This window comes from Onychostruthus taczanowskii, unplaced genomic scaffold, assembly GCF_017590055.1.
Source record: "Onychostruthus taczanowskii isolate IOZ18803 unplaced genomic scaffold, ASM1759005v1 scaffold64, whole genome shotgun sequence".
In the NCBI taxonomy this organism is placed as follows: domain Eukaryota; kingdom Metazoa; phylum Chordata; class Aves; order Passeriformes; family Passeridae; genus Onychostruthus; species Onychostruthus taczanowskii.
This window is the reverse complement of record NW_024504122.1, coordinates 3,149,322-3,163,039: the sequence shown is the minus strand read 5'-3', so window position 1 is coordinate 3,163,039 and position 13,718 is coordinate 3,149,322. Positions and strand designations below refer to the sequence as shown.

Sequence of the window (13,718 nt, the reverse complement as noted above, 5' to 3'; positions counted from 1 at the left end):
CGCGGCCATGGCGGCGGGGCCGGCCCGGCGCGGCACGGAAACCGCGCCCCGCGCCCGCGCGTTCCGCCGCCACAAGGTTCCGCCGCCGCCGGGACCGGGGCCGGTGCCCGGGAATGAAACCGGTGCTGCGGCCGGGGCCGTCGTTTTGTGGTCCCGCACGAGGGCAGCGATGGCGGCCTGAGGGCCTGGCCTGGCTCTGGAGAGCCGCGGGCGGCCGAGCGAAGTCGCGGCGACGGCAGGGTCGGCCTGGGCTCCGGGCGCCGCTGGGAGCCCTCAGCCCCCTCACGGCCATGGCCGGGCACAGGGCAGGGTCCCGCTGGGAGCCCTCAGCCCCCTCACGGCCATGGCCGGGCACAGGGCAGGGTCCCGCTGGGAGCCCTCAGCCCCCCTCACGGCCATGGCCGGGCACAGGGCAGGGTCCCGCTGGGAGCCCTCAGCCCCCTCACGGCCATGGCCGGGCACAGGGCAGGGTCCTGCTGGGCACCCAGAGCTCCCTCACCCATGGCCGGTCCCACTGGGAGCCCTCGGTCCCCTCACAGCCGTGGCCAGTCCCGCGGGGAGAAGCCGCTCCCACGGCAGGGTTGTTGCCCATGCAAGTGGCTGCTCTGAGTGACCCATGTACCTCTTCGAGGCCAATTTTCCCTTTCTCTTGGCCATGTCTGAAGCCGAGTGGTGGGCAGGAGTGACCCCACCGCTGCCGTGCCCACCACACCTGCTGGGAAGGTGTTTTGCTGCTTGAATCACACCCACCTCCTGCAGTCACCTCAGCCCAAGAGCTGCCACATCAATGGCGTTTTGGGGGGGACACGAAGTTGGCTCAGTTCCTCTCCGCCATCAACACACCTTGGTGCTCAAAGGCTGCGTTCAAGTAATACTGAACCACAGCTGCGAAGCTTCTGCTGCTTCAGCCAGTCCAGCAGAGAGGCCATGAGCACTCAAGAATGATTCCTGAGGAGTCCTCAAGGAAATACAGCAGGTAAGTGATGTGTTGGTGTAAGTCAAACAGCTGGTCCTTCTAGAATAGACTGTAAAACACAGCCCATGCTCTCAGCAGCAGCTTGTGCAGTTCCCCCCACCCTGGTGTCCACCTCTGCCTTCCCCACTGGCCACTTGCTGGTTTCTCTCCTCCAGCTGGTTGCTGCCTGTGCTGTTTATAAAACCCAGCTTATGAACAGGTGTCCAGGAAGAACCCAAACAACTTTGTTGAGGGGAGGAACTCCTCTATGTAGAAACCCTGGAAAGGACAGATGGGTGAAGGCTGGCCATGCCTTGGCCTGTATGCTGGACCCCAAAACCCCCCTGCCCTGGGCTGAGCCCCCAGCAGGGGCAGCAGGAAAGGAGGGAGGGATTCTGCCCCTCTGCCCTGCTCAGGTGAGACCCCACCTGCAGTGCTGCCCCTGGGCGTGGGGTTTCCAACATGAGAAGGACCTGGAGCTGCTGGAGAGAGTCCAGAGGAGGCCATGGAGATGCTCCAAGGGCTGGAGCCAGGCTGGAGAGCTGGGAGTGCTCACCTGGAGAGGAGAAGGCTCCAGGGAGAGCTCAGAGCCCCTGGCAGGGCCTGAAGGGGCTAAAGGAGAGCTGGAGAAGGACTGGGGACAAGGGATGGAGGGACAGGGCACAGGGAATGGCTTCCCACTGCCGCACAGGGAATGGCTTCCGGGTATTGGGAATTAGGAATTGTTCCCTGGGAGGGTGGGCAGGCCCTGGCACAGGGTGCCCAGAGCAGCTGTGGCTGCCCCTGCATCCCTGGCAGTGACCAAGGCCAGGCTGGACACTGGGGCTTGGAGCAGCCTGGGACAGTGGAAGGTGTCTCTGCCCATGGCAGGGGATGGAATGGAATGATGTTAAAGTCCTTTCCAGCCCAAACCAGTCTGTGATTCTGTGACTTATTTTCCCTACAAAACAATCACTTGCAGGGACTTAGAGGAGGGGTCTCCCTGGGGTGCACATGCTGGTGAGCCCTGCCAGTGGTGGGATTGCACACCAGGAGCTGCCCCTGCAGCGGGACGTGGGGCTGCTCCAGGGAGGGAGCATGGGCTGGGATGGTTTGCCAAGAGGTTTGCAGCAGCTTCTCTGCAAAGCAGGGGGGGAAAGGAGGCAATTTGGGGTGATTGCTGTCCCACAGGGAGCCCCCCGTGTCCATGCCAGGGCTGGTGTGTGCAGGGAGCCCTGCCCGGGGGTGCCAGCCCTGCTCCCGTGCCCTGGCAGCTGGGGAGGCCCCGCGGGCCCCGGGTCAGTGCCGGGGGCTGCACGCTCCTGCCTCGGCCACCCGAAATGTGATCCGAATCCGTAATGCTGTGGGTGATGAAATCGGCTCCAGCTCTGAGTAATCCCCTCACTGCCCCCCTGCATCTCCTCGCTGTCCCCTCCTCCAGCCCACAGTCATCTGCAGCCTCGCACTGTCCCTCTGGCTCCACGCCATCCCGTCTGTCCCACAGTCCCCTCTATCCCCACATTGTCCCCATACTGTCCCCTCTATCCCCACAGTTCCCATACTGTCCCCTCCCTCTCCATGCTATCCCCTCTACCCCACACTGTCCCACCTTCCTCACACTTCCCCTTTATCCCCAAACTGTCCCTCTGTGCCCACGCTGTCCCCTCTATTCCACACTGACCTCTCTATCCCCAAATTGTCCCTCCATCCCCATGCTGACCCCTTTGTCCCACCTTCCCCACTGTCCTCTCTATCCCACATTGTCCCCTCCATCCCCACGCTATCCCCCCCATTCCTACACTGTCCCATCAAACTCCCACCCTGGATACCAGAATCTTCCACCACAGAAGCACTGTTCTCTCCACTCCCAGTCTCACATTGTCACTCCATCCCCCATGTCCCTGCATCCCCATGCTGTCCCCTCCATCCCAACACTGTCATCCATCCATCCATCCATCCATCCATCCATCCATCCATCCATCCATCCATCCATCCATTCCCATGCTGTCCCACCGAACTCCCACCCATCCCTGGATACCAGAATGTCCCACCACACAAGCACTGTTCCCCCCCCCAGTGTCCTGCTATCCGCACACCGTCACCTGCATCCCTGTGCTGTCCCTCCCATCCCTCCGCCGTCCCAGTGAACTCGCACGCCACCGCTGGACACCAGACCGTCCCACCACCCGACCGCTGTCCCCCTGCCCCCCACCCCCGCGCCGTCTCCTGGCTCCCCCCTCTCCGCCCCTGGGCGATGAGCTGGAGCAGCGGCGCAAGGCGCGGGGCCGCGGCCCCTCGGCCGCCCGCCGCCTGGCCGCCGTGGCGGGGCTGCTCTGCGCGCTCACGCCCGCGGCCGCGCTGGCCTGGCTGATCCGCAGGAGGAGCCTCTAGGGAGAGGGGCGCTGGACGGAGCGGGGAGCAGGCGGGACGCGCAACAGGTGGGCGCGGGACGGGGCGGCCGGCGGGGCTCGGCTCGGGACGGGAGCGGGCGAGGGGGCTCGGCTCGGTCCGGCCCGGCGGAGCGCGCTGTCCGCGGTACCCGCGCCTCGCCGGGCTGCGGGGCTGATCGCGGCAGCGCACCGAGCCGCGGGCTGCTCTGCTGCCGGCTCGCACCCATCGCTCTCCTTTTCCTTCCCCTCTTCCTCTCCCCTCTCACTTCCTCTCCCTGGACTGCCGGTGCCAGGTCACACCGACCTGTCGCTCTCACCTCTTTCCCCATCCCTCTGTCCTGTCCCCTTTTCCCGGGACTCCTCAAACGCCCCCTTTCCCCTTCCCCGAACTTCTCACGGCTTCCACCCCCGTGGCTGCCCTCCGCCCGCGCCACCCGTGCTCTCGTGGGGCAGTTTGAGCTCCGTGCCCGGCAGCGGCGCGGGGCAGCTCAGGGGGAGCCGAGCAGGTCCGTGTTGTCCCGGCTGCCGGTCCCGAGAGCTGGAGGATGCCCCGCACACCCGTGCCTGCCAAACCTCCAGCCCTCTTTAGCGTGGAGGAACTTTCCCTGTGTCCTGTCATTCCCTGCTGGGCTTTAGACCCACGGGTGCTGTGGGGCACCCATCGCTGAGGTCACCGGGTGGTGGAATGTCCCCACTGGACTTTCCAGTGGGGCACCTGGGACGTTAGCTCTGTGTTTTGGATAATGGCTTGCCCGGTGTTGGGGGCTCTCCCCGAGGGGGGTCCTAAGCCACTGGCCAGGAAAAGCACCCAGTCCCAGTAACTGCTGGTTCTGTGCTCCAGAGCCACGGAGCAAACAAGCAGCAGGGAACCAGGACATTCCTGGTCCTGTAACCTTCGTTTTTGTCATCCTGGTGACAGCTCTGGGGCTTGTGGGGACAGCTCTGCACCCTCAGCCCTGGGAGCACTCAGGGATACTGAGCATATGTGAGGTCACCTCAGGGATTTTGGGTGCTCTGTAGTTTTCTTTGGGTCGTGGATTTGTTGCCACAGCCCTAAGGAGCACGGGCTCCTCTTTTGGGTGCCGTAAATTGCATCATAAACACCCCCCAGTGTCTGTCTGTGTTCAGGGAACAATTTCAGTGCATGTCTAACTTTCAGCGTGCACTGGTATCCCACCAGCTTGGATAGGGCAGTGTGGAGGGGAAGTCAGGTTATCAGAGAGTTTAAAAATGAGGTTTTCCAGCAGGTCTGTGTGTTTGCACTGTGTGTGTGCACACTGGGGGGGGGCATTGTTGTCATCCATCTCAGCCACAACTGCTGCGTCTGGCGGGAGGCTCCGCTGGTCACCTTTGGAAAGCTTTATTTGAAACAAAAACAGAGAACTGTGGGGTTTTGGTGAATTGAAGCCTCAATTTCTACAAAAGCAGGCACTGGATGGTGCCTCAGAGGTGGTGTCAGTGGTGTGGGACTGTGGTCAGGAGCAGAGCAAACACATCTCTCCTCCCCGTCAGTTTGTGGCAAGTTTGGTTCCAGCGTTTGGAAGCAAACCCACCCGTCTGCCTTGCTGGCCTCTCTGAGCACAAACAGAGCTGAAATCCAAGAGGGAACGGTAGTGATCTCCCTTATCTAATGTCTCAAATGTCCATTTCTTTCTGACAAGCCAGGGAAATTCCTCCCTGCCCAGTCTGGGACTCTGTCCCAAGCAGAGAAGGTGGCAGGTGAGCAGGGCTGGCAGAGGGAGCCTGTCAGCTGGCCCCAGTGATCCATGCACACGCTCAGCCCAGACTTGCTGGCAGTCCCACGAGGCCAAAGCTGTTTGGAGTATTAATTTTTTTGAAGGTTTATTGGGCAGACACTATTCTTTTCCCCCCAATCTCTTCTGCTGTTGATCCTGGAGTGCTCACTTCCATTTCTGCCCACCAGTTGCTTATAAATGGCTTTGATGAGCCAAGCATTATCCTGGGCGCCTCCGAGGCAAATTCCATGGGCAGCACCGTCCTGCCTGTGGCTTCAAAGGCTGCCACAGACAGTGTTGAGCTGCCTCCAAATGCTCCTGGACACAAATACACATGTAAGGCTGAAAAGGAGCTCCTGGTGTGTGATGGGAAGCGGTTTCAGGGATAAAGGCACAGATGACCAGGCTGGTGACACTCCTGGCTGTCCCTGTGTGCAACCTGTCCCACTCCTGCCACGCTTCTAAGGCACAAGTGACCAAGCTGCAGATGAAAATGCAATGCAAGCCCAGAATAATTAACTGTGTCATCTGCACCTCAGTTCCTCGGTTATTCTGGCCATTAATAATCTTTTCATCCTGAGCAGTAATTTGCTTCCACCAGTGGAGGTTTCTGACAGTCTGCAGTGTCTCAGAGCCCCAGTGACAGTGCAGTGAGCTGGGTTAGCCTTGGAGATGAGGTAAGACAGTGTTTGATTACCTCAGCAGAGTATTTCTGAACAAAACAGGCATTTTTCTGCCATTGTCAGAGAACTCTGCAGTGACAATAACATTGTCCTGCAACAAGCTGGGAAGTCCAGCCTCTAACCACTTGTGACCTTGGGATTTCATGGAAAAGCTGGTAAGAGGAGAGTAACTTGAACAGCTAATGAGTGCCCTGCAGAGTCAGCCTTTGTCTCATGATCTGGTGGCTGCAGAAGGAATGGAGAAAAGAGGAAAAGGCCAGTTTCAGCTTGGGTTATTCCTCGAGTTCCCCTCCTGCTTTTTCAAGAGGCAGCAGCGTTGGCTGCTGTGAGCCTGGGTGCAGCTTCTGAGGCAGGAGGTTGGAGCTTGTTCCCTCAGCTCCGTGTGGCTTCACACAGCAGCACAGCTCAGGGAATAGTCCCGTGCTCCAGGGAAGCCCTCCTGCTCTCACAGCCCTGGCTGATGGCAGGGGGAGCAGGATTCGGGCCGCTGCGTGTGACCAACTTGCATCTGCAGACCGTGCTTGGGGTTTGGGGATGGATGCTTTGCAACTGGTAGTTTTGTAATATGTAATCTGACATCACCTTGAAACATCCAACCAGGGCATGAAGTATAGTTGTCAGGTGCCAGTTTGGCATACAATGTCACTTGTATTTTGCTCTGTTAGTTCAGGAGTGGCAGTGTATTAAAATCAAACCCTACTTGTCCCTGCCAGCTCCACCAGCCTGGTTCCGTGCCCACTGTGTTGCCAGGAATTCCCCCCACTGTTTGCTGCGAGGTTCATGCAGAGCCACTCTGTCCAAAGTCTCAGTGCAGTTAATTATCTGTATTAAAACTGGGTTGATAAGATTTCTGGAGGTGTCCCACTGAGCTGTGCAGGAGAGCAGAGCAAACGAAGGACCAGAGGCAGTGGAGATGCAGAGAGCTGGTTCTGCACCAGGACAAACATCCAGCCTCGTGCACCCCGTGTGGGTCCCTCACACAAAGAGGCAGGCTCTGTTGTTTATCCTTCTGGATCAGGAAAAAGCCAGCTCTTCCCAGTGGCAAGCATCCTGCTCAAAAAAGCCAAAGGTCCCTGCTGTCCTCGCCCCAGCCTCACAGTTAAATTGAAGAAAGAAAACCTTCAGCATTAATTCTCCCGATAAACAAACATCAGAGTTTGCACAAACAAACAGCAGCCCAGGAATGGCTCGTTCCACGGGTGGACTGAGGCCAAGCAGGACAGTCTGTGGGAGGACTGGAGCCCAAATGTATTTTTTCACTGTCTGGGTTCCCTGCTCTTCCCATACAAAGATCTCCCGGACACACCATTCTTCCCAGTTCGTCCCTAGCACTCCTGAACCCCCTCCTAATTGTTTTTTGGTCTTCCAAGCTGCCCTTCCATCTCCCGCGGAGATGCTAATGAAGTGTGAGTGTACGCGGATGGGGCTGCTTGGGAATTTGACAGGGCTTTTGCCCAGCCCTTGTTCCCTCATTAAGCTGCTGCTGCGCGAGGATGGAAGCGATTGTGCCTCGTTTAGTCCCTGCCTCCAGCGTGCCCTCAGCGATCCAAGCCCTTGGATATATTTTTCCCTTTCAATATATCAATAACTGTTATTTTGTTTATTAGCAGTGGGACGTGTGCCAAGCGAGTGGCCCCTGTAATCCCTTTAAATGGAGCAGTTCCATGCTGACACAGTAGCCGTGAGCACAACTCCTTTTTCCAGCTGCTGCCGGAGCTCAAACTCTGCTCTGGCTTTTGCAGGTGCTGCCCAAAGGCGGCTTCTCCTCCCTCCCTGAATAAAAATCAGTCAGAGAAGTGCTAAGAGACACAGGACCCCCTACCTGGGTCGTTTCACGCCCATCCCACTCAGCATCCATGAGAAAAGCAGCTTGGTTTTTTGGTGAGGCTGGAGAATTCCAGATAATTGGGAAGTGGAGCTGCCTGTGTGTTTTAAAGCACCGGGATGTGGCGAGGCTGGCTGAGGTGGTTTTGTAACCAAAGCCATTTGTTGTCTCATAACCTTATTGCTTCCTTTGTGCAATGGTTGAGAGCAACTTTCTGAGCAAAATCTCCCTAAATGCCCAGGCACAGAAGGATACATCACCAAAGGGAATGTCAGTTCCCATGGAAAAATTTCAGAGGAAGTGAACTTTTTCTTATCGTTCCCATCCATGTTTCCAATAGACACTGCACTTTTCATATAGGCACTCAGCCACAATTCCTTTTATTTTATAAGGAAATGAAAATGTTGATAGTTGTGGACAGTTTCCCCCAAAGTTTCAGCCTTTTAAGAATGGCACATAAAATAATCAATTTTTCAGCAGCTCTGCAGAAGGGATATGCTGGTTCTCTTTCCAACTTACTATCCACCCTAGTACAAATGGGATGTAGTTTGGCTTTCCCCAGCCTTTTTCAGACCCAAAGTACCAAATTTTGCTCTGTCTGCTGAGTGCCTATTGTGGGAAATTTGGAGTAACTCCACTGGAGTCAATTGGGTTGCCCTGGATTTACGGTGCTGTAAATGAGATCAGAATTGGCTCAAAGTATATTCCATTAATGAGTCAGATACTGGCAATCCAGCCAATATGCACCCAGAAATGGCTTTAACACAGCCTAGGATATTCAGAATTGGTTTATTGAGAGATGGGCTCAGGGCCAGAATTCTGGGGTTCTCTTTTATTCTTTCCATGAAATTCACCTTCCTGCAGAAGGCCAGCACGAGGCTGATGCAAAACTTAAGAGCCATTTAAGCCCTTAGAATGGGGCTTGTGAGATGCATAAACATTGTGCTGAGCTCTTTGCCTGCCCTGGAGCAGATTTATCGCTTGGAGTTCAAGATGTTCTAGGATTTATCAACTTTTACAGGTTTTTATAGATTTTCTATACGCTAAGTGACACAGAGAGACAGTTTGTAAAATACAGTGACACCACGGATGATCTGTTGCCAGCCATGGGTGGCACAGCAGGACAAGGGTTCAGAGCTTGGCAGTTGGAAGTGCTGCTACAGGAGAAATAATAAATAAGGATTAAATGGTTTTGCTGTGGAGGAAATCCTTTAATCAACTCCTGAACTCTTTATTCCAGTGTAACTTGAGTAAATATCTCACCTCTTGGAGTGGAGGCAGCCACATCCTCCTGCTTTGTACAGTGCCACACTCACAGCCCCGGCTGTGCCCTGCTCTGGGGAATTCTGGCATTTGTGTGGGGAGTGAGGTACCCAGATCCTCTCCTGCTGATGTTTCCCAGGTCTGGGGAATCCCGTGGTGCTGTGTGCCTGTCCCCACACAGCAAACACCTCTCCTATTTACCTTCTGCCAAAAAAGCCAAGCAGCTCTGCTAAAGCACTTTGGGATACTCCAGTACTTCCAGAGGGCAGGTGGGATGTGGGAGATGCAGCCTGGAGGTGCAGCAGCCCTGGGATGGGGCTGGCTGGCAGCCTTGATCACGGCCAGACTGGAAATGTGCTTCACTTCTGGAGGGTTCATCCCGGCCTTCCTCCCTCCAGCCGTTCCCACTTCAGATGGTGCTTCAGATTCCTTGAAACTAGGTAGCAAGGCTGGGAATGAGGGAGGGAGAGGCTGGAATTGCCACATTCTGTGGGCAGCTGGCAGGAGCTGGGATACAGCAGACGTGGTTCAGTCTCCTGCTGAGGAACCAGAGCCATTCCAGGTGGCTGGGACAGGGAAAGGTCACAGCGCCAAGGCTGTGTTTGCTCCCAGGCCCAGGGGGGGATTGCTGGGGTGTCCTGGAGCCAGGAGTTGGGCTGATGATCCCTGTGGGTCCCTTCCCACTCGGGATGCTCTGTGATTCTGCTCAGAGTCCCTGCCAGCACACAATTCACCTCTTTCCCTGGAGGTTCAGCCCACCCCAAGGCTGTCTCCTGCTGCCTTCCCGCTGGCATGGCCGGGGCAGGACAGCGGGAAGGGGAGGATTCCGGAGTGAGGCCGCTCAGCATCTGCCCCGGGGCTGTTGGCCAGCCCTAATTAGGCTGTGACTTCATCACTGCTGCACTTGCACCGTCAGCGAGTCCCCCCCTCCCCGCGGTGAAATCACCTCATCCCCGCGGCCGGCGGCGATTGCTCCGTGCAGGTTTTTCGGGGGTCTCTCGTTGTCACCGCCTGCCAACGAGACACCCGTGACACCTGCCCCAGCCAGGGCTGCTGTCAACAAACTGCGGGACAAACGCTGGGAAATGGCAATTTCATCGCAGATGCCCCTCGGGCACCTCTCCTGCTAATTTGCACTTAGATGGGTGCCTTTCTCTGAGCACTTTATTAATTAAGGCTCGCAGCCCACCTGTGAGGCAAGGAAGTTATTAGTGCCCTCATTTTCCAGCAGAACTGAAAGCAGTGGTTTGCCCAGGGCCACAAATCTAATCAGTGGCAGAGGCAGGAATGAGTGAGTTCTTGCAGTCTCCTGTGATAGTCTGTGCACCCCACTGCCTACCTGGAACAAATTTCATGGCTTCCCTAAGAGTTCACATTTTTGTTAACACGACGTAAATGAAGATGGAGCACCCAAAAGGAGCCTTGCAAGGGGAAGAGCTCCCAAAAATCTGCGGTACCCAGGGCCAAAGGCATCATCTCCCGTCTGAGCCACAAACCCTCCTCTACGCAAACTCCACGCTTCTTCTTGTCTGTAAATTTAGTAGGAGGGTTCAAGCACAAATTTAAAAGATGCTTTTACTGCACCCAATGCATCAACATAATTAACACCCAACCCCATTCTTTTGCTTTCTTAGGCTGGAGCAAACCCTGTGCCCTTGGAGAAAATTGTTTCCCCTTTTCCTCCAGGGAATCCAGAGCCTGAGCAGCAGCTGTGAAGAGTGGAGAGAAAGAAAGAAGTGGGAGATGCTGGAAGTGCTTTGGGCGACGTGAGAAGGAGGATTTGCCCGGAAGGAGCTGTTCAAGGGCCCAGCAGCAAACCAGAGACACAAAACCTGCTTATATATAGAAGAATGTAACCCCTGTGTATGCAGACGTGGACGCGTGCATGCCTTGTCGAGAGCGTAAGCGACATTCCCTGTAGATCGCTGCTGTGAGCAGCCCTGCTCCTGCAGGCCGAGCCTTGGCACTGCTGCTGGCCCTGCTGGACACCACCCACTGCCCTGCTGGCCCATTTATGCAGCAGGACGAGGAGGAATCTCTACACCCAGATTTGTAATCCTGAGAATTCCAAACGTGCTGCAGCGCGGGCACGGCCCAGGCGTGGCGGGGAGCGGGTGCGGAGCAGCTCGGACAGCAGTTTGTGTGTGTAAATATTCGTGCTCTGGCACCAGGGGAGAGCAGCTTTCCTATGACTTTAGTTTCTCTGGTGCTACATTTAATATTTGTCTGGGGCTAAACTGCCTCTCTGTGGTGCTACAGTTTCCCCAAGAGGATGTTCTGAAACGTGGGACAAGGAAAGATCTATTTTGGTTATCGATATTTATACACAAGATAGCAAAAAATAAGACTTGTTGAGAAGGTGCTATTTTTTTTTTCTTTCTTTCAATCTCTGCAGAAACTAAGACAAAACAAATAACCTACCCCAGAACTTTATAAAACTCCTTTTCTTTGGAGCAGTTCTTTTTCTTTTTGACAGTGTGGAGCTTGGGAAGCAGCAGGCACTGAGGTGGAAAGGACACAAGAACCTTTCCACTGCAGTGTGCACATCAAGGTCTGCTAGAGCAGCACTTTCTGCAGCTCCAGAGCTGGGAATTCTCCTGCATGGTGATTTATTCAGTCCTACATCCCATGAACCAGGGAAGAGAACTCTTATCCAAACTGATCACTAGAGCAGGGGATAACAGGAGAACTTGGCCTTAGAAGTCAAAGGGCTTTTTTCAGTCTAGTACTGAGCACTTTTTTCCTTGCAGCCAAAACTACCTGTCAGATTTCGGGTACCTTCCACATACAGCAACCTGTGCACAGTTTTTTAGAAACATTTTTCCTACCTTCAGATATTTGCACCAGAAAATTGACCCTGCCATGGCAGGGAGGGCATTTTCAAAGGCATAAAGGAATGTTAGAACCCGATTTTTGAAGGAAATTTGGCTCCTTGTCGTTTAAAAATACTTCCCACCCCTCGCCCAGCCCAGGAAGAAGCCGAGTGGCCACTGTGTCCAGTCAGACCCTGCATTTTCCACTGCTGCAGCAGAAATGTTTCTAAGCAATCTCAAAGCTAAATTCTCCCTTTATCAACTATTCACCGCAGTGTTTTGAGCCCCTGCACACATTTTCCTGGCTGATATTGATCCAAGTCCATTCCCAACCAGCAGCAAGGGCTCTGCTGGAAGAGCAGATTGTTCCTAGTGGAGAGCCTTGCCCTGCCTTAGGTGGTGTGCAGTGTTGGGAGGGGGGCTGTAGCTCCATGTAGTTTGTCTGTCCGTTCCCTTGGGGTGGTCTCAGAGCCACAGGGACCAGTGAAACATTTTCCTGCCATTTTTGGTCTGATGCTCAGTAATCCTCAGCATCCTGAACCCCTTCCCAGCTCAGTCTCCCACAGAAACAAGGACAAATTCTTCTAACAAAAGGAGGAGCCTCAGCTGATTCCAGCAGTGCTGCCAGTGCTGGGCAGAGCCTTAAAAATACCAATTTCTGGAAACCCCTGGAATGTGGGAGTGAAATTGTGCCTGTGCAATTGCACAAGTCCCACTTGAACAGGAACCATGGATGTGACACTGCCTGCAGCTCTGCCCTGCACATCCTCCCCAGCCCTGGGCTGGGGTCACATCCCTCAGAGGCTCTCCCACAGATTCCTCACCTTTATCAGCTCTGAATGTAATCACCTTCTCACCTGGAACAGGCATGATTCCATTTTCCCTGTGCACAAAGCTGGCACTGCCCTGGCTCTCCTGCTGCCCTGGCTATTGGGGGCTGCAGCCTTCAGGCTGCTCCCAGTCTTTCAATTCCCTTGGAACAGCACAGCCAAGGAAAAGGAAAGGAACTTCTGTCCTCTCCACCTGGAGAGAGCCCCCAAATCTGTGATCAGCCCCAGTGCAGGGATTGGCTGATCTCCCTCAGTCCCAGCCCTCCGTGGACAGGCTTGTCTGTGAAAATTCCCAAACCTCAGAGCTCCCAGGGGATTGCTCTCCTCAGGGGCTCCAAACAGTCAGCAAAAAATGTTAACAGACTTGTCCTGCCCAGCATGGAACAGCCACATGGACGGTGCTTCCCAAATGGAAACCAGAGCAGGTCTGGTACCCCAAATCCTGCCTTGTTCCTGGTTTGCTTCACTTTTGTAGTTCCAAACTGGATGTTTAGCATGAACTGAGGGTGAAGTTTTGGAGTTTTGTAGCCAGAATTCCCTGTACAGAACTGGAATTCCTTGTTGAGGGTATGGATTTGTCAAAGCCTTACATTTTGTGGTGTAATTGCTATCCTTGAACGCCTCCATTTTTTGACAAGGAGTGTTTTTATCCTTTCTACAAGACCTGCCTTTCCCCTGGTTGGTGTTTGCACGGAAAGGGAAGGGTGCTGTGAACTCCCTGGAAATTCCCAGTCCCCTCCCGTGGGCAGGAAACCGGCACAGTTCCCCTCCGGCCCTTTTGTTTTCTCACAGCAGTGAGCAGTCCCCGGGCTGGGTCAGCCGGGAGGGCTCTCCCGGTGGACAAAGGGAGCCTCTCGGGTTTCAGAGCTCAGTTATGAGCTCATAGTCTGCGCAGGGAACTCTTCATCAATCTTTAAAGCAGTTCTCTGCCAAGACAGCTCCCAGCACAACCTGGAATTCCGTATTCCAAGGTAAAAGAGCAGCCTGGTGTGGGCCGCTGCCACTGCTCAAACTGCTCCTTTGGCCAGTGAGCTCAGCTGCACCAGCAATGCTGGGTTACCCCAGGGCAGAGCTTCACCCCGGAGCTCCACATTCCTTCCTCTTCTCCTGCAGAATTCTTTTCAGCAGGTGAAAAAGCTGAAATGGGAGCAGGCCTCCTGTCCCACAGCTTGGTGTGCCCAGGAGGGGCAGCACCCAAAGCAGGGGGCTGTCAGTGCCAGGGGGAATCCCATCCTGCTCCTGCT

General features: G+C 55.2%; 1 protein-coding gene across 1 annotated transcript in view; it reads right to left on the bottom strand.

The window, feature by feature from the left end:
• The window catches only part of FBXW8 (F-box and WD repeat domain containing 8), a 55,474-nt gene extending 55,182 nt beyond the window's left edge, over positions 1-292 (bottom strand). Inside the window, exon 1 of the mRNA XM_041420260.1 lies at positions 1-292. This exon is cut by the window's left edge and continues 272 nt beyond it. Coding sequence (XP_041276194.1) covers positions 1-292 — 292 coding nt within the window.
• Between the last annotated feature and the right edge of the window lie 13,426 nt (positions 293-13,718).